This window comes from Cebidichthys violaceus, unplaced genomic scaffold (assembly GCF_023349555.1).
Source record: "Cebidichthys violaceus isolate CVI_PGR_0920_01 unplaced genomic scaffold, fCebVio1.0.p SCAF_29, whole genome shotgun sequence".
In the NCBI taxonomy this organism is placed as follows: Eukaryota; Metazoa; Chordata; class Actinopteri; order Perciformes; family Stichaeidae; genus Cebidichthys; species Cebidichthys violaceus.
Genome location: NW_027176472.1, coordinates 3,976,869 through 3,996,868, shown reverse-complemented (window position 1 = coordinate 3,996,868; position 20,000 = coordinate 3,976,869). Strand labels below are relative to the sequence as shown.

The following is a 20,000-nucleotide window of genomic DNA, read 5'->3' as shown; positions in this document are numbered from 1 at the left end:
TAATTTGCATAAGATATGATGACGTAAAATATTATTGACAAGATGTTTTTACAAGGTATGATATACAACAATATCCATACATCACACACAACAATTTCATATAAAAATATTTTTTTTATTTTTTGTTCAGCATGTAACGAGAGAGAAGTGAATAATCAACGTGGGGATGAAAAAAAACGGGATTTAAAATTGGTCTCACTTTAAGTGTCAGCTGGAGTTATTATTAGTGTTATGTATTGCGTAGCGGGGGTTTTATTTTGAAAGGTTTGTCAGAATTATAATTAGACAAGTAATCACACATTTCTGAGTGTCTTTAAGCTGCAGGTCACAGATACAAACATTAGTTCTTTCTTTGACTTCCTGTCTCAGATCCAGCAGGCAGCCGAGCGTCCAGAGAGGAACTTCGTGGACACTCGTCAGCTGAAGGTGAGAACACAAACCGTGAGGAACACAAACCGTGAGGAACACAAACCGTGAGGAACACAAACCGTGAGAACACAAACCGTGAGGAACACAAACCGTGAGGAACACAAACCGTGAGAACACAAACCGTGAGAACACAAACCGTGAGAACACAAACCGTGAGAACACAAACCGTGAGAACACAAACCGTGAGGAAGACAAACCGTGAGAAGACAAACCGTGAGAAGACAAACCGTGAGAACGCAAACGGTGAGGAACGCAAACGGTGAGGAACGCAAACCGTGAGGAACGCAAACCGTGAGGAACACAAACCGTGAGGAACGAACCACCTCGTAGCTTCACTCTGTTTCAATATACAGAGGAAACAGTAGATTCACTTCCTGCTGCTGTCACACTGAACACTCAACATGCTTCAGTAGAAACAACTCACTCGTGTGTAACATCAATGAAACTGTACAATATCTGTGTGTGTGTGTGTTTGTGTTGCTTCATGATGTAATGTGTGTTCTTCCAGGTGTGTGCGACCTGCTTCGACCTGTCTGTCAGTCTGCTGCGTGTTCTGGAGATGACCGTCACTCTGGTTCCAGAGATCTTCCTGGACTGGTCCCGTCCGTCTGCAGAGCTCCTCCTTAGACGGCTCGCTCAGGTAAGTCTCACCTGGACTCAGATACACCACACCTGGATTCAGGTACACCACACCTGGACTCAGGTACACCCCACCTGGACTCAGGTAATTCAGAAAGAAATAAAACATGTTTTTTCATGATGTGTATTTCTGTTCCTCTACAGTTGTTGAACCAGGTGTTGAACAGAGTGACGGCAGAGAAGAACCTGTTTGATCGAGTGGTCAACTTGAGACTGCCAGGTACACACACACACACACACACACACACACACACACACACACACACACACACACACTGTGCTTAACTTAAAGGGAGAACAGAGACAAACATCTTCAAGTTATTAGAGTTTAATTAGTTGTGTAACATTTGTGAGCAGCTGTGGGACTCGTAAAATTCAGTGTTTTCCCATTTTGCCATTAAAAAAACGTCTAAAAGCAATGCCGCCTGCAGAGATCAATCGGTGAACGCCGTCAACGGATGGATCTACGAGTCCATTTAACAGCTTGATGAAATAAAAAAAGTTATTATCTTATTATTGTAAGGAACCCCCTGATGTGTTGTTGGGGAGGTTGAGGTTCACAGCATCCCAGAAACTAACTTCAGCTTTTAAACAGGGCTGTTAAAGGTTCTGATGCTCCTCATGACTGTGACAGCATGATGGGATGGATTCAGTTTGTATCCGACTCTGAGGTAGAATAAGTGATAAAAATCCAGCTATAATAATTCAGTGACGTATCAGCTGTCAGTCGAGGACTCTTAGCACTGAACCTGCAGTGTCTGCCTGTAATCAGGCTACAAGGAGCTTCTAAATGAGTTAGTATTCAGGCTGAGTCCTTAACAGCGACCTGGTTTCTAATCTGAACCTGGACCTCTTTGCTGTATGTCGTCCTCTCTCTCTCTCTCTCTCTCTCTCTCTCTCCTCGCTCTCTCTCTCTCTCTCTCTCTCTCTCTCTCTCTCTCTCTCTCTCTCTCTCTCTCTCTCTCTCTCTCTCTTCTCTCTATTTTCATCTCTACTACTCTATCTAATAAAATCAAACTAAACTGTGAGAGTACTTGTGTGCTGCAGGTCTGGAGAGTGTGGACCACTACCCGATTCTGGTGGCTGTTACAGGCATCCTGGTTAGAATCCTGGTGGACGGAGACAGACAAGGGTAAGTACACCGTTTTATTACCCACAATGCACCTGAGCAGGTGTGTTTCTGTCTGGGTCTAACTGGTTTCCTACATTAGATTTCTTCTGGGTTAGTTTGTTTCATAAGCTTTTTGTAAAAGTGACTTTTTTTCTGCTCGTTTGTTCTTTTTTTGAGTTTATTCGGGTGATTTTACTGAAGATGCAGGAAGACGATGAGAATAGAAACCTACGGTGCTGCCGGATACTAACTGTGTACAGCTCCTCTCAATCAGATAACTTGATTGTTAATGTTTGGTTTTATTTAGTGGTTTTATTTTCTGAAGCAATTTCTCGTAGTTATGGTCTGAACCAACGCGAGTTATTGTTTTCACCTGAAGAAAAGGAGAACTCCTTGTGTGTGAAAACCCACTTAGTTTGCTGAAGTTGTGTAAAGTGCTGCGTTGTCGGCTCGTTGGTAAACGTCGATACTTGATAATTAGAAAACACTTGATTAAATCCAAAATGTGTCCGTAGTCTGGGTTCAACAACATGTGTAACAACAACACACTTCTGCCTTTCTCGTTCTGTTAACATTTCTTTATTAACATACATTCTTCTACTTAAGCAAATCGATCAGTCGATCAATTAATTATTGGTTTGCCCAAACCTTTACTGGCTCCACCTTCTTTTCTCACTAAACTGAAGATCTCTCAGACATCACAGTGAGTAGGGATGAGAAGCCATAAGATTATTATTGATGCCATTTTCAAATTCGCTTATCGGCCCAATACTGTCTGTATCGATTCCTTTATTGATTCTTGATATAGTAAAGTATAGTTTTAGTATAATAAAGTATAGTTTTAGTATAGTGAAGTATAGTTTTAGTATAGTGAAGTATAGTTTTAGTGAAGTATAGTTTTAGTGAAGTATAGTTTTAGTGAAGTATAGTTTTAGTAAAGTATAGTTTTAGTAAAGTATAGTTTTAGTAAAGTATAGTTTTAGTGAAGTATAGTTTTAGTGAAGTATAGTTTTAGTTTAGTGAAGTATAGTTTTAGTATAGTGAAGTATAGTTTTAGTATAGTGAAGTATAGTTTTAGTATAGTGAAGTATAGTTTTAGTAAAGTATAGTTTTAGTGAAGTATAGTTTTAGTAAAGTATAGTTTTAGTGAAGTATAGTTTTAGTGAAGTATAGTTTTAGTGAAGTATAGTTTTAGTATAGTGAAATCAAAAACTTCTTGATTGAGCATAGTCTCTTTATCCTGCTGCATAATGTGTACGAGCATCCTGATAATAATCTTGATTAATAATACTAATTATAGATCATAGAGTATTATAGAAGCTCTGTAGAAGATGCAAAGCCCAAGTATAATATAACAATAAAACCTCAACTGACACAGTATAAGGAGCTTAAATACATGTCAATAGATAGACTATACCCACAACAACATGTGAGTAAGTGGAGGACTGGCTCTTGTTTGTATGTCTGGATGATCTTTGCTGCAGCTGCTGAACAGAGAGCGTCTTCTTTAGCTGACGGGGGGGATTTGGTCGCTGCAGCGGGAAATGTCGCCGGATGAGGAGACACTAATTAGAGGAACAGATTTTCGGCGGTGCGTTGGAGCCGTGACTGCCGGCTTTTCATCAACATTTGATTGAGCTTTAATTAACAGGCTGTTCCTCCGGTGACATGAATCCAAACTCATTACTTCTCAATTACGCTGCTGTCACATGACGCCGCGAAGGTTCTGCTGACACGATGTGGATCAGCATGAGAGGAATCCGCTCTGTTGGACGGTGTTTTTTTTGGGAGCTCCAAACTTTAACCCCCAAGTTTACACTAAAGTGTGTCCGATTGTGCCGCTGTGTGGAGCATTATGTGGCTGACGGGTGTTTGTCCCCGTGGTTGACTGGATAATTGGGTTTTTAACCTCGGAAAAATTATATTTTACCTCCTTACACTGTGCGCACACACACACACACACACACACACACACACACACACACGACCAGTGTAGCTTGAAATTAAGCCATCAGAGCATCTTTATGTGGGGACAGAAATATGTCTTCCTACACTGTGACTAGAGTTTGTGGGTGAAAAATTAAGTTGTCTCATTCAGGGGCTAGCTAGTTAGCTCGCTAGCTTGCTTATTCCACCATGCTTTAATGCTACAGCTACATAGCATTATTAGCTCCACGTGAACTGCTTTGGTCTGTGTTACTTAAACACGTAGCCAGACTCTACTGTTTTTTTTAAATTACCACTCGTGATGGTCGTTCCCTTTTTAATTAGCGTATGCTATTTGCTAGCGCTAATCTCTAATGCTAATGGGTAGTCTGCTGACTCTTTGCTATGGATGTGTGAGAGTGCTGTGAAAGGACTGTTAACAAATTACAAAATACATTATAAACTTGTGTTCACATTTGCAAATTTGAGTTTAGAATTGAGATTTTGAATTGAGCTGCCGGTTACAGCCGTCTCTCTCAGAACTGGACCAGTTTTAAGATATTAGACACAAAAGCATGTGAGCATAGAGTCCAGGTTGAAATATGTAGAAGTTGCCCTTTAATGTAACCTCAGCACGGACTCCCTCGTTTTCCCGTTTCCCTGATGAACTGGAGACATTAGAGATGAAGACCTGGTTCTCTCCGACTCTGGACCTTGAACCGAAAGACCCGAAGAGACCTTAAGACTGGTCCAGGTTCTGAGGAGCTCCGGTTACACTTCATTAACTGTCGACCGGCTTTGTCTCGTTGCGGTTGGTATCTGTTCATATGAACCATGTTTGACTTGACGTCATCCGGCGGACTTTAGCCGAAGTTTCCCTTTTTTAATATCCTTGAAGTGGAAAAGAGATTTCTTTCACATATATCTCACACACACACACACACACACACACACACACACACACACACACACACACACACACACACACACACACACACACACACACACACACACACACACACACACACACACACACATATATAATGAGGGCCACAGTGGGGCGTATCACAGGGTGTTGTAGGAGGAAATTTAATTAGTGGACGATAAAAGCTGCCGGCTGGTGCCGACCTACAGGAATCGGATCCCGTGACTGAATCTCTTGTTCTCTGGTCTCAGACTGTAAAGTGCAGGATTCTGTTAGACTGGAATCCTCTTTATGTAAAATCAGATCAAAGCTGATTTATAATAACACAACACACACAGGGATTATAGCGAGAATGCAAACAAAACAGACAGTTTAGAATAATTTAACATACATGATATGCATGTCTTTTATTTATTTATTATATATTCACTCTCCAATACAGGATTTCACAGTCATGGCCTCCTCAACACTAAACTACAAAACATTCAAATATATAGAACATTAAAGTAGGCAATTAAATAGGAAAAATATGTAAAAGCAGAAAGAAATGAAAACTAAATTATATTTAAAAGGAAGACACACACACACACATACACACACACAGTGTTGCGTTGTATCATGTTAAAATCCATCATCAATAAGCTGTAAGCCCCGCCCCTAAATCATCCCCTGCTTTATGGTCTGTTTGACTCTAAATGGAGCATAATGTACTAAATGAACATCATGCTGTATTGAAGAAGACTGTAAACTAGAGATTGAGACCATAAACTCATGTTTACAATGTTTACTGAGGGAATAAATCAAGAGAGAAGTAGAGTCATTTTAGACTAGACTTCTATACAACCAGAGGAGTCGCCCCCTGGTGGACACTAGAGAGAATGCAGCTTTAACACGTGAAGCATCGGCTTCACTCGGCAGAACCGGAGGCACCTCCTGGTTCTTGATTCAGCGCTGCTCTGCATACCAACGGCCTGCAAAGACGAAGGTTTCATCACATTCAGCTCAGGTTATCAGCCTCCACCTGTCTTATTATTCCACTGTGCTCCCCGGACACCGCTCCAGGATATCTATTGATTGACCGCCCCGTCGTTTAATATGTGCTGTGGCTCAGCAGTTTGCTGTGCTCCTCCTTATCTCTCAGCCTCGTTGTGGATGTCTGAGTAACGTCACCGAGTGAGTCACATATTAATGAATAAATGAGTAATTGTGAAAGTCTGACCCGCTGCTCTTTTTGTCATCGGTGTCCTGATGGTGCGAGCCGATTCCCGCTCGTCTACGCGGCCGGCTTCTGTTGTGATTGTGGAGGACGGATGTCGCGTGGACGAGTAAACGGACAAAGACGATGAAGTGTGTTGTGTGTCTCTGGTCGCGAATGATCAGCTGAATCTTTACTGAGCTTTATCGTGAGTTTTCAGCTCATTGTTTGTCAGTTCTGCTTCACTCTCACCGCTCCCATAGCGTAACTTAGATAACTACGTTATTATACATTCATATTTATTAATATAGTGACACGTGAAGCCCTGTTTAGCTCTCATTCTGTGCCTCGTCTCTCAAAAGACCTTAAATTAAATCCCATCTTGCCAGCCTTTTTTCCTAAAAACGTTGTACCTGAAGATTTTTTTAGAAATGATGGAAAAGATGACTTCTTCACTCTGCAGGAGGAACCAAAGACGACATGAGTTCACACACAAGCTGATTTAAGAAACGAGCCACAAAGACACCGAAACCTTTTAAAGTAGAAAACCAGAGAGATCACACCGGAAGATCGGTTTTCTCTGCATAAATAAAGATTGAAGCTACGCTAATACAAACGATGAATCAAAGGGACTCGTTTAACTCAGCTTCGCTGTTAAAAAGGTGAACTTAATGGAGCATTAGCAGCTAAAGAGTCAGATATATCACTCAGGAGGTGGTGGAGACCAAAAACGGAGCTAAAAGGGAGAATATTAGACTCAATATTAGCATTCGCTCGTTTACAATGAGATCGACTGTGTGGTCGACTGTGTGGTCGACTGTGTGGTCGACTGCTCGTGAAAACAGAAGAGACACAAACACTCGGCCGCCGTCAACAAATCCACGCCGGCAGACGAGGCAGTTCATCAGCTGTGACAGGAAGTGAGTTTTCTCAACAACAGAGTTGCAGGTTCATTAAAAAATGTTCAGCCAGAAATTAATGAGGCTTCAGGACTCGAGAGATGTCTGTTTTTATATATGTATAAAATATATGTATATATGTATGTATGTATGTATGTATATATATATATGTGTGTGTGTATGTATTTTTTAAATGGCCATTGTTCCACTTACATTTTAGGATGTGATGTCTTATAATTGGTCTGTTTCAAAGAGACTCTGACACAGGAAGTTAAGAGTTTGGGAAAGTTTTCAGCAGAGATTTTGAAGCACTTTTTTGTCTCCTATCAGACGACCCCTGTAACGAATGATAATGTACCGTGTGTGACCTTAAGAGACAACAACACAGATAGTAATTTATTATCCGACCGACAGAGTATGTGTAGCTCACTTCTATAAGTCATCTGGATTCAAGACATTATGAAATAAAGTAAAGTGTAAATGGAGTCTGAGTGGTTCATATTGTCACGAAATCCAGCAAAATGTGTCGATATCCGCTTCTTATTTTTCTAAATAAACTTCCGTCTTCACAGGAAACTCATTGAGGTTTAGGCAACAAAACCACTTGGGTAGATTCAGGAAAAGTTCGGAAGTGTCGCGAAAGTACGCAAGTTGCGTGACAAAAAGGTCAACGTTGATTTCTCGTTCCACACGGGGAACGAACGGCGGCATTGTGTCTTTAGACGTCGTTATTCATGATTTCAGCCTGTACCATTGGACCGAGCCCGGCTGGCTCGCTCCCCCTGCGTCCAGTCTTTATGCTAAGCTAAGCTAAGCTAACCAGCTGCTGGTTGTAGCTTCGTATCGGTCGTACAGAGCCGTATCGATACTCTAAACCACCATCGTCATAGAGTGGTGGTGCTGAATTGTGTCAGAATAAGTAAATGGATATTAGAAATATAATAAAATGAGATGTTTTTATTCAGCAGTGATGGTGAAAGTTAATCTGGAGGTCTGAGCCAACGAACGGCCTCTTCAGCCCACGTTGTGTTTTTCTCATATGTAAATTTGTGCTCTACCGCTTCCTTTTCTTAAAGTGAAGCATCACTGAAGGTGATCAGATTTACAAACTCTCATTATTTCTCTTAAATTCAGAAGTGTGTCGCCCGCATGATTAGATAATCAGTTGTCCATATTTAGTGAAGTCTTTTTTTTCTCTGAGATTCACTCTGTCTCTACAGCAGCTAGTTAGCTTAGCATAAAGACTGAAAACAGGGGGAAACAGTTAGCCTGGCTGTGTCCAAAAGTGACAAAATCCACCTCACAGCTCCTCTAAATGGGGGCGTTTTCAGCTTTTACACACATTCAACACACCAGATATAACATTGTAGATCAGTGAGCTTTACCAGTTTTTATGCTAAGCTAAGCAGCTAAGCAGCTGCTGACTGTGGCTTCATATTAAACGTATTGACATGAGAGCATCAATCTGAACATCTAACTATTCAGGCTGGTCTCATCCAGCGTTTCATAGCTATTCCTACGAAAAAAGTAAAAAAGTAACCGTTCCTTTAAACCTCTCTTTTTCTCTCTGGTCTAGATGTTCACTGCAATATAAAAATCCCACACCTCTAAGGAAACGGAACAATCATGACTAGAAGTAGAGGGAACTCAAAGATGTCTTTTGTGCAGTTTGACACGGTTACAATGACATAAATCATGAATGGTCTCCTCAATGCACTGAGCTCAGCAGCCTGCAGTTCCCTCAAACATTCACTGAATTATTGTCACGTGACCGTTGGTCTCAGCCGAGTCCATCATTGCTTCCTATCTGCGCCGACGAGCGTAGAATTTAATGTTTTTTACAGAATCTGTTTTGAGTGAACGGTTAATTTGGGGCGAAGTTTTCAAAGAGACATGTAGAACAATTTTTTTTTAATGAAATATCATCATTTCAGAGGGGTTGAATATCAGCTGGAGTTTCTCACTGAAACATTTGAGGTAAATAACATTTTAACGTCTTACGTTGAAATGATCGTATAAATACATCTAGATCCTCAGACACCTCTTCAACAGAAGTGCTGGAACCAATGGACACGGAGTACTTTCTACATGACGATGCCGTTCACTGTAAGTCCTTAAATGAAGGGAAGCGTCGGTTTACGGGGTCCGAGTGTTAAAAGCACGAGGCTTCATGTAATTGAGCTCACAGAGAACATGGCGTGCAGACATTAGCCCGGCGGTCTAATCACTGCGGGCTGTGATCGAATCCCATCAAGGACTCTTGTTTGGTCTGTCCTGAACCTCATTGCTCCTATTATGTGTCCACATTATGTGTCCACACGTAATGGTGTTCATTGACCAGTGAGAGGACGTCAGCGTTGTGTTGACGGTATCGACGTCCTGAAGTCCTGATCCACCTGAAGTCCTGATCCACCTGAAGTCCTGATCCACCTGAAGTCCTGATCCGCCTGAAGTCCTGATCCACCTGAAGTCCACGCTGCTCAAAACCACTTTTTATCTTCCCGATGACTCAACAACACATTCCTTCATCTGTTTATACTTCAAACAGTACATCATATTATGCTTATATGTAGTCAATGGTGGTACATTTACTCTGGTTCTGTACAAATTTGAGGCACTTGTACTTGTGTATTTCTAAATATCAGAGGTAAATGTACTTTTTACTGTACTACATCTCAGAGGTAAATATTGTATTTTTTATTGTACTACATCTCAGAGGTAAATATTGTACTTTTTACTGTACTACATCTCAGAGGTACATATTGTACTTTTTACTGTACTACATCTCAGAGGTCTATATTGTACTTTTTACTGTACTACATCTCAGAGGTATATATTGTACTTTTTACTGTACTACATCTCAGAGATATATATTGTACTTTTTATTGTACTACATCTCAGGTACATATTGTACTTTTTACTGTACTACATCTCAGAGGTACATATTGTACTTTTTACTGTACTACATCTCAGACGTAAATATTGTTTCAAACTGTTTGTCACAAACTGCGACCGTGTATATATTTTATATATATTTATATATAATATTATTGTTATATATTATAATAAGTGAAGAATCCTGAATCCCTTCAGATGTGCTTTAATAACTCATTGTAGTGAACCCTCACAGAGCTGTGGTTGTGGACTTGTTCGGCGTCTCTGGTGCGACTGCGCCGCTTGCTGATTAATTGAATGGGAGACGAGCGCTCGTCCTCCAAACAGCCTCCAGCTGTGTGTTGAACTAATTTCACGTCCTAATGCAGCCGGCTTTACTAATAGGTTTGGGCCACTCGTGGGTGTTGAAGTGTTTGCATGTAATAAATCAGAGAGGCAATCTTCCAGGTTTAGCTGGAGCTCCAGTTATCCAACAAACCCCCACTGCCCTCCACTCAGCTGTGCAGCTCTGCACTGGTCTGTGTCCGGCTCAGAGCCGTGAGACGCTGAGACGGTGTTTTAGAAAGGCAGAATGTTTGTGTGGTTGTGGCCTTTCTGCAACAACACTGCTTGTTTTTTAACACTTAATGAGCTCTCTGACATGCTGAAGACATAATGTCAAAACAAAACTTCACTTTGATCCATTGCAGTTAAAGTTCTGTATTTTTCTCAGCCACAGACTGTTGGTGTTGTTGCCTAAACCCGACTGTTGGTGTCGTTGCCTAAACCAGACTGTTGGTGTTGTTGCCTAAACCCGACTGTTGGTGTCGTTGTCTAAACCCTGACTGTTGGTGTCGTTGGCTAAACCCGACTGTTTGTGTCGTTGTCTAAACCTGACTGTTGGTGTCGTTGCCTAAACTCGACTGTTGCTTTGATTGCCTAACCTCGACTGTTGGTTTGGTTGCCTAAACTCGACTGTTGGTTTGGTTGCCTAACCTCGACTGTTGGTTTGGTTGCCTAAACTCGACTGTTGGTTTGGTTGCCTAACCTCGACTGTTGGTTTGGTTGCCTAAACTCGACTGTTGGTTTGGTTGCCTAACCTCAACTGTTGGTTTGGTTGCCTAAACTCGATTGTTGGTTTGGTTGCCTAAACTCGACTGTTGGTTTCGTTGCCTAAACCCGACTGTTGGTTTTGCACTTTTAAAAAAAGTCGTGCCGCGGGACAATTCAACACAATAAATCAATAGATTTCATTTCACGACTGTTCCATGAACAGCCGTGACACTGTGCTGTATGTTTATGTTCCTGTAATAAATAACAGGCTATTAATAAATCAGTTGGCGTATTATTGTGGTCCTCCGGTGTTCGTAGGGCGTTGACTCAGTTTGAGGTATGATTTGCATCGTGACGTGTTTCTGTCGTGCAGCTTTACGTGGGCAAGCAAAGCAGCTGTATGTGTTTTCTGTAAGACCAACATGTGAGGCTGTGGGCTCATAATTATTATGGGATGCAGCCTCGGCCCAGTTTGTTGTTTAAAAAAAGAAAAGAGAGGACGACATGCAGACTTTGTATATTCTTTGTTGTCCCGTGCCGGCCAACTGATTCAGCGTATGAATTGAAATGTATTGATATGGTGTTGTTGCACGTAGGCAAGCACATGTTTCACAGTACCCCCCCACCCAACCCCCGAAAACAACTCGGAACACTGCTCACAAATGTGGAGTTTCATTTTTAAACTAGACTTACATGCAGGTATACAGAGCTCCAAACACATGATGCAACTTTAAGCCAGAGGCAGCAATAGAAAGCTGCAAGTGTTGCGTTGTGTTGGGACATATTGTATAAATCCTTTCTATACGTTACGTTTGGTCAGGACAGGATTCCACAGGATGAAAGTCTCATGTGTCTGACTTCCTGTCTGTGGCCGCTCAAAGCCGATTGGTTCCTACAGAAGATCTTAAAGAACAAATTTACAGTTTTGTTTCATAAAGAACAGAGATGCTGCATGTTTGGGACTATTTTCAGCCACAGTTTTGTCAGAAAACCACCATTTCTTCTTATTTAATTATTTTCTTTACATTTTTATGGATGATTAAAATCTCACAGTAGCTTCGTCCTCCTCCTCTTCATCCTTCCTGTCTCTGTGTCAGCGTTCCTCCACCCCTCGCCCTCTGTGTCCTCACTGATTTATTCTATCGGTGGTCTTTGGATTTCGCGTGTCCATCGTGCTTCCCTCCCCTCACATCAGGGACTATTAACAGCTCTCTCTCCTCCCTCCACAGTGTAGAAAATCAATGGTGCTAATTATTGTCCATTACCTCGAGGGCCGAGAGACATCAGAAGCAGCTCGCGGCGCATGCACAGATTAGATTTGAGACCGAGGCTAATTAGCTTAGCAGCTTTGGACCACGAGAGGCCGGGGCTCTGGGGATGTTGTGTTCCTGCCTGCTGCGAGTTTTATTGCTCCGATCGCTGCTGATCCCTCTGAGCCGAGAGGATCGTTCCTCAGTACGTGGTCGTCTGTGGGTGAGTCCGCAGTGAGACGAGACACTCGCATGTCTTCACAAAAGTCCTGCAGTTAAGACAATATGACTAATTCATGTTTATAATTAAATTAAATGATGGTGTAGTGGATACACCCAGAACTTCCCAATGGTTCTATCCATAACCTTTCCACCTCCTAAGGGCGCTAACAAGAACCCATCCCAAGGGGTTCTACTGAGAACCTTTTTATATTCCAAGGGTTCCATCTAGAATTCTCAAGGTTCTAGGCTGATGTGGTGCAGCAGAACCCACAGCATTATTCACAATCAGCGTTTGAGAGGGTGTGGTCTGGATTCTGGGCGTTCCCTTTCAACAATCCTTGAAGAACTTGAAGGGTTCTTTGGATTAAAAGGTTTTTCTGAATGGAACCATTAGTCTTACAAAGAAGGGGAAAAAAGGGTTCTTCAGAAGCAAATGGTTCTGGGTTCTCAGAGGGAGAACCGGGATCCTCCCGGGAGTATTTGCATGTATTAAACGTGGCTTTTGTCAGCAGAGAACAATAGTTCAGCGTGGTGTGTTCACATGTGACCTGTTGTCTCTCTCCTGGTTACGGTGACGGTAGCGCTGCTTCCTGTAGAGCCTGGTGTATAAATACACGTATTTATACACCAAGTCTTCTGATAACAGACTTCTTAAAGGGCTTCTTGATGAGACGGATGAATAAATAGAGGATGGTGGTGATGAATGCAGTGATGCAACGTGAGTGAAAGACGAGTACTCTCCTTTATTCACTTCATTTTGATCTATTTCTGGTTCACGTGTGAACGGCCACCACAGTAACAGAGACTGGTTTAGGATACAGCAAGTATTTAGATCAATACTAATGTAATTGAGGTAATAAAAGTACTTTGTTACGTCTTATCTAAGCAGTTTGGAGGGGAAACTCTGAGACGTCCAACCAATAATCTATTTATTTTAATGTAAAATCTGCAACTACAGTCAGATAAATGCATTGCAGTAAAAAAAATACAATATTTACCTTTGATATATAGTGATGTCCATGAAGTACCTCAAACCTGTACTGAAGTACAGTACTTGAGTAAATGTACTTAGTTACAGACAGCTGTTAACTGTCTGAACTGACTAACTATGTACATTTACTCAAGTACATCGTTGCGGTACTTTATACTTCACTTCATACACAAGTTGCGGATTTTACATAAAGAAAAAACAAATAAATGTTTGAATTCAACACACTGTTGTAGATTAAAGCAGACGTGCACACGCACACACAGATGTTTAAATTGATGCTTTTCTACCCAGCATGCAGTGGTACAAAGGGAGGGAGGGGGCGGGGGGGGAGCGGGTCCCTGCCAGGAAAACACATGTTCTGTTCTCACTAGAAATCACTACCGATCCCTCTGCCGTCACGTTTATGGAGCGAACCCAGAAAAGCTCTCAAACATGGAGTTGGTGTAAATAAGCTGCAGTGAGATCAGATGTCCTCCACTGGACACTGAGGGAGGGATTTACACTCTGACTAATAAGAAGAGCTGTGTTTTTAAAGTTTAAAATACGCAGCTCCCACTGTTCATCAATATAATGCACTGTAACTCCGAGGTAATTATGTTTACCCAGCAATGTCCAGTCGTCTCCAGTGAGAGCAACACTATTAAAAACATGTTACATCATGTAATTTAATACAACTTTGTTTCATTATTTACTGTATGCGGGACTCAACACCACAAAAACCTGATTTAATTCTCGTTAATGCAGATTATTACGAAACCAATTGAGAATGGGAACTTCCTGAAGCGGTAGAAGAAAAGCTGGGAAAATAAGTAATTATGAATAATGTTAGTTTCATTGTTGTCATTTTGTGGCAGAGTCTGAAATATCTCAACATCAACACGATGGATTTGGCATAAAACTTTGCACACATTCGTGTTCCTCAGCTGATGAACCCCTGATGACTTTTCCTCTAGCAAAATGCAGAATCTGTCGGCAGCGGGACACGCTCTTGGTATCGGAAGCGTTCTGGTTTCCCTTTGTTGTCCGAGTAGCATTGACTCGAGAGGTTTAGTTGAATGCAGGTAAACTACGAGCCATACTGCCAGGGTTGCCTGCTTGCACAATTTGTGACTTGTGACCGACGTCTGAGCCGGCGGCTAGCTGCTAACGGTGCTAACAGGGGGAGCGGTGTAAACGGCGCTACCAATGCAATCCTCACACTTTCCTGCGAAAGCCAAAAACATGTCTGCTCATCTGAGTTTAGGCACCAAAAGTACTTTGGTTTCGGAAAACATCGTCATTTTTTTTGGGTTACAATAACCACTGAAGTGCCGCATCTACATTATGCAAGTTAGGTGACAAATAAGTCAACTTTGACTCCTCGTGTTACAAGAGAAACGAACAAGTGGACTCACAGCTGTTCCGTTCACATGATTGGTATCGAGTGACGAACTCTTAATGAATTTCGGGTTTTTAAGGGTACTGCTGTGGAGTGACGACTGGTTAGGTGGTAGATGTCGTACCTCAATTTCGTTCTTGCATTCCAAGTTGCTAATCGGATTTTAAAAAGTGAGAAAAAGTCCCCCCCCCCCCCCCCCCCCCCCCCCAGAGGCTAAATCGACCTGGGAACGACGGGTTTGGAGATTGGGGTTCTGACTGAAATGCATCAACAGCTATAGGACGGATTGTGATGAACGATGAAATGTGGTTCCATCATTCATGGTCCCCTCAGGATGAACGGTAATAACTGATGGTCCTCTTATTCATCCAACGGCATCGTCGGGTCCAATACTTTGATTTATGAACAAAAACCTGCAGAACTAATGACATCATCAGCCTCAGCCGCAGTGAAAGTGTGTGGGTGTAGCCTTTTTTATAAACTGGACAGCTGCTGTAGTACACACACACACACACACACACACACACACACACACACACACACACTCTTAACCCTGCTAGAGCTTCGATAACGTTACTCATGCGACACATGTTGCAGAAGAAGGAGCCGTGACACCAACAGGTTTCTGAACACATTTACTGAACAGTGCAGCTACAGTTCCATCACTTTTATTTCAGTTGTTTCCTAAACGGCTCATTCAAACGTTCACCGTCATCAATGAGAAAACGATCAAGACGGTAATCCTGACCACCGACGAGTCGGGAGTAAGAACACTCTATAACTTTGAATTAAAGCAGATTTAAAACCAAGTATCCAGGGGCTTTTAAAAGACACAATAGTACAACAAACTATCTAGATAAAACCTGTCTTCTACGTTCTTAAAGCTGCACAATAACTACATGTCTAACTTTGTGCAAACCACTGTTTTGATTAGTGATAATTAGCAAATATTAGCATGCTAACGGCCCTAACGAAGATGTTGTTAGCATCATGATAGCATGCTCATCTAATTTAAATAATCTGATTGTTGTAAAGTATACCTTCGTGGTAAAAGGTTGTTTTCTCATGCAGGTGTTGGATGTGCCAGTTGAACCATAACTTGTTGTGACATCCTACCAATAGTTTAGTTATTTGTATGATTATAAAAGCTACTATTCAAAGTGGTCACTGCGTTTATTATTATTATTATTTATTGTCATTATTCAGAAGTCTATTTGCATTCATGGCTGATTATATTGAGATAGTTTAAAACTAGTGGCTCATGCTTTTATTTTGATAATAGTTCATTAACCATCATCCACACATTCATCCACTTGTTTTGTATATTTCCTATATTCTTCCTTGTGAAATACACACACACACACACACACACACACACACACACACACACACACAGAGAGATTTCTTTGTTTGTTGTGTAATTGTTGTGATTGAAGATAAAATTGTGTTTTGTTGTTTGGTGATTGAGTCTCTGGGACACACAGTAATTGGACTGTTGTGTGTGTGTGTGTGTGTGTGTGTGTGTGTGTGTGTGTGTGGATTGATGTTTTCTCTGTTATCTCTTTTGTTAGATCTCCAGGACACTGAGAGATCTTTTTCTGGCTGATATCTTGAATTATTAAGAACTTTAGTTTTTGCACGATGTCGTGTATTTTTGAGTGGTCAAACTAAAATATAATTATTATTCAGACTGTTGCGTAGATGATGGCTAGTTATTATTAAACTGTTTCAGTCATTGGACCTCATGATAACTTCATGTCACGATTTCCGGCCAAAATAATCGCGATTCACGAAATGATCCCAACAATCTTTAAATGATTCTTAAAAAGGCTCTAAAAACCCTGGAATCACTGAGAAACTAATATGTAATTATTGCATCACAGAAAGGACACGCTTCTCTTTTTTGTGAAAAATGAATGAGGTTTTCCTGTGTAAATAAAGGATTAATAGTTAAATACAAAATAGCAACAGTGTTATTATTATGATAATTCCTGTATTTTTTTATATCAGGTCCTATTTTTCACTTTTCTACTTTCTTGTCCACGATCCCTAATAAAATCATGATTAAAACATGGAGAGAATAATTGTGTGTGTGTGTGTGTGTGTGTGTGTGTGTGTGTGTGTGTGTGTGTGTGTGTGTGTGTCATTGTTGTTGGAGCAGATTTCCCTCTTCTTCTGACTGGTCCTCTGTTTCCGTGGAAACGGCAGAGCAGCTTGGACGGCGGGTGGGAGACGGCGACGAAAGAGGAAGTTCTGAGGGAGAGGGGAGGAGGAGGGGAGGAGGAAAGGTTGGAGGATGTGAGGATGGGTCAGAGGGTTTTAGGGCTGAAGCAGAGAATAGAGGTTTGAGGGATAAACCTGAGTGAAGGAAAAGATCACACGTGAGGTTTAGGAGGGAGGAAAGGTGACAAAGGATGTAGTAGAAATAAGAAAAGTATAGGAAGTGAGGGAGGGGCAGAACGGAGAGACATTTTGGGGAGAAAAGGACGTAGAAAGAAACAGAATGAGACATATTAATATAACGATGCACTCCTCTCACAATTCCATATAATTCACAAAACGTTTTTAACAAAAGGAGTTTGAAGACAAAATATGGAAAAAATTATTCTATTTTTGAAGCAAAAATATACAAAATATATTTCTTATTTCTCTATTTTTGACGTTGGGAATAAACTGCAAAAAAAAAAGCATATTTATTTTTCTTTGTTTAACTTAAACTGAAAATATCTTTTATCTAAACAAACAAAATCCCAAATCAAATGAGTAAATGAATAATACAAACTAAAATAATCTCAAAACAGAGGAAGAGACACGGGACAATTAGTCGAAGGTGAGATCATCGGTCCAAAAATCTGACTCAAGGAACTCAACTCGAGGAAATACATCAGATTTCCCAGTTGTGCTTAAAGAAGATGATTTAAAGTCAATTTAAGCCCAATATTCTCTCTCTTTTAGCTCTGTTTTTGGTCTCCTCCACCTCTTTCGGTAATTATCTCTCTCTTTAGCTGCTAAAAGCTCCACAATGTTCCCCAGCTACTCTCTAACTGAGTCTATCTGCTTCCTGCTGAGCAGATGAAGTACAGTTTTGTTTTTAGAGCCTTCTTATCTCAGAGCGACACTGCGAGAGCACCGAGAGAACCAAGAGAACCGGAGAAGTGGAATTGTTCTCCGGACGGATAAACGACGAGCTGAAACTCACCGTGAAGCTTGGTGAAGAGCTCCAGATTCAGCTCGTCATTAAATGCGTTATAACCACTTTAATGTGCATCATCTATGTAATTGACTATAATTTAATTGGCCGACCACGACAGGCCCCCCCCCCCCCCCCCCGTATGTAGCGTCAGTGTGGACAGAAGGAGACGTTGATGAGAGTTTTGGCACAATAACAACAGTAGCTTGGCTCCTCAGAGCTCTGATGCACAGATGGAGCCAAAAAAAAGCCAAGCTAACATGCTAAATAATGAACGCTGGGGTCCGTTCACATCGACGCTCATTAATACGACTTAATGTAATTAATGTGTTTACAGATGTGACGTTTATTTGATTTACCGCGCTGCTTGTAGCAGCCTGCAGGGCTTCTTCACCGAAAATAACTGGGTGGAAATGAAACATTTATTCATCCCCTCGTGTTAGTTTTAATATTTAAAAGACAAAAAGGATGTTGTGATGTAATGATGTAATACTTTTGTCCTCACAAATACAATTTAAGGCCTAAAGAAACAGTTTGATTACATTATTTCTAGCAAATACTCACAATAGCGCATGGTTTTCAAATAACGACGCCCAAAGTCAATGATCACGTTTAATCATCCTTTAAGTAAATTAAACCGCAGTTTCACCCACAAACTGAACTCTCTACAGCGTGTGCTAACAGTGCTAACAGTGCTAACAGAGTCAACAGCGCAAATAGTTGTTTGCTGCTCTTTAAATGCCCTGAACGTTGTATGTTGCTCCTTTAGGTTTTCTACAGCATCAAAGTAATCCGGTAATCCTCACTTTTTCGGAGAGTGTTGTATTCAAGACTCCACACAGCTTTTTGTTGTTTTAGACTTGAGTCTGTGGTTTTTAGGTGAAGGCGCATTATCTTTGTCATAGTTTAAAGAATGTAATGCATAATTTACTTGGAGTTTCTGGTGATTGCAGCAGAAGCTTAACATGCTGTTATTATGGATAAACAGGCGCATTTTTTTTAACTATTAACTGACTAATACTTGCTGACACTTCAAACTCCTGGATATTTACTTCAAACGCTCATTGTCATCCGGATGTATCTCTTCTATATATACTGGTTTCACAAAGTTTAGAGCCATGAATGATTTACCTACTGACAAATTACACAGAATCTTACTTTTCCAATAGTTCCTTAGTCTGCAGTGAGAGACCGAGCGGAAGCGACGGAGAGATTCTATTTACTGTGGGTTTCATGAATAAATGATGCGATTCGTTTTAGTAGAGAACCAGAGAGCAGACGATGGGGATTCCTTCGTAATGGATGTTCGGAGGGTTTTGTTGTGGTGCAGCCATGCAGCGCATTGTCTCTGTCCTGTGGTGGATTTCAAGTTTCTTTACAGACCCCAGGATTTAAATCACTGTATCATACCGGGGATAAAGAAATGCAGGGAATACAAACACCCGAGTGGCACACCTAAAGAGTAGCATACTAATATCACCACAGTCCAGTGCTGGCTGATTATAGACTGAATCAGCTGTTTCCTGATGCGTGAGAGAAACATGATTTGTGTTTGTACATTTATCCATAGACCGAGGTATTGGTAGGACGTCACCTGATCAATAGGAGAGCCATTCAAAGCATAAACGTTGCCTTTCATATTGAGCATTTTCTGAGGTAAGGATGAGCTCCTTGCGATACCTGAATATTGGCTTTTAGATTGCTTTTTGACAACGGCTGAGAAGAAGCTGCAGTACAGACAACATGTTTATATAGAGTTTAAAATATACTCTTCAAATGGCTTTAAAATGAGTAAAATAAGGACTTTCTGTTGCGGTTATCAGCTGCTCCAACAACATATTCACACTTTGGAAAATAACCAGTGTCTGACCTCCACAGTCATAACTATTTTAAGGCGAGTCTTTAGAGACTTCATACA

The 20,000-nt window shown here is 41.1% G+C and overlaps 1 protein-coding gene across 1 annotated transcript in view; it reads left to right on the top strand.

Annotated features, from left to right (window-relative positions):
• The window catches only part of LOC137880593 (E3 ubiquitin-protein ligase RNF123), a 107,863-nt gene that overhangs the window by 43,909 nt on the left and 43,954 nt on the right, over positions 1-20,000 (top strand). The window contains 4 exon segments of the mRNA XM_068722022.1: positions 370-426; positions 938-1,069; positions 1,213-1,288; positions 2,116-2,200. Coding sequence (XP_068578123.1) covers positions 370-426; positions 938-1,069; positions 1,213-1,288; positions 2,116-2,200 — 350 coding nt within the window.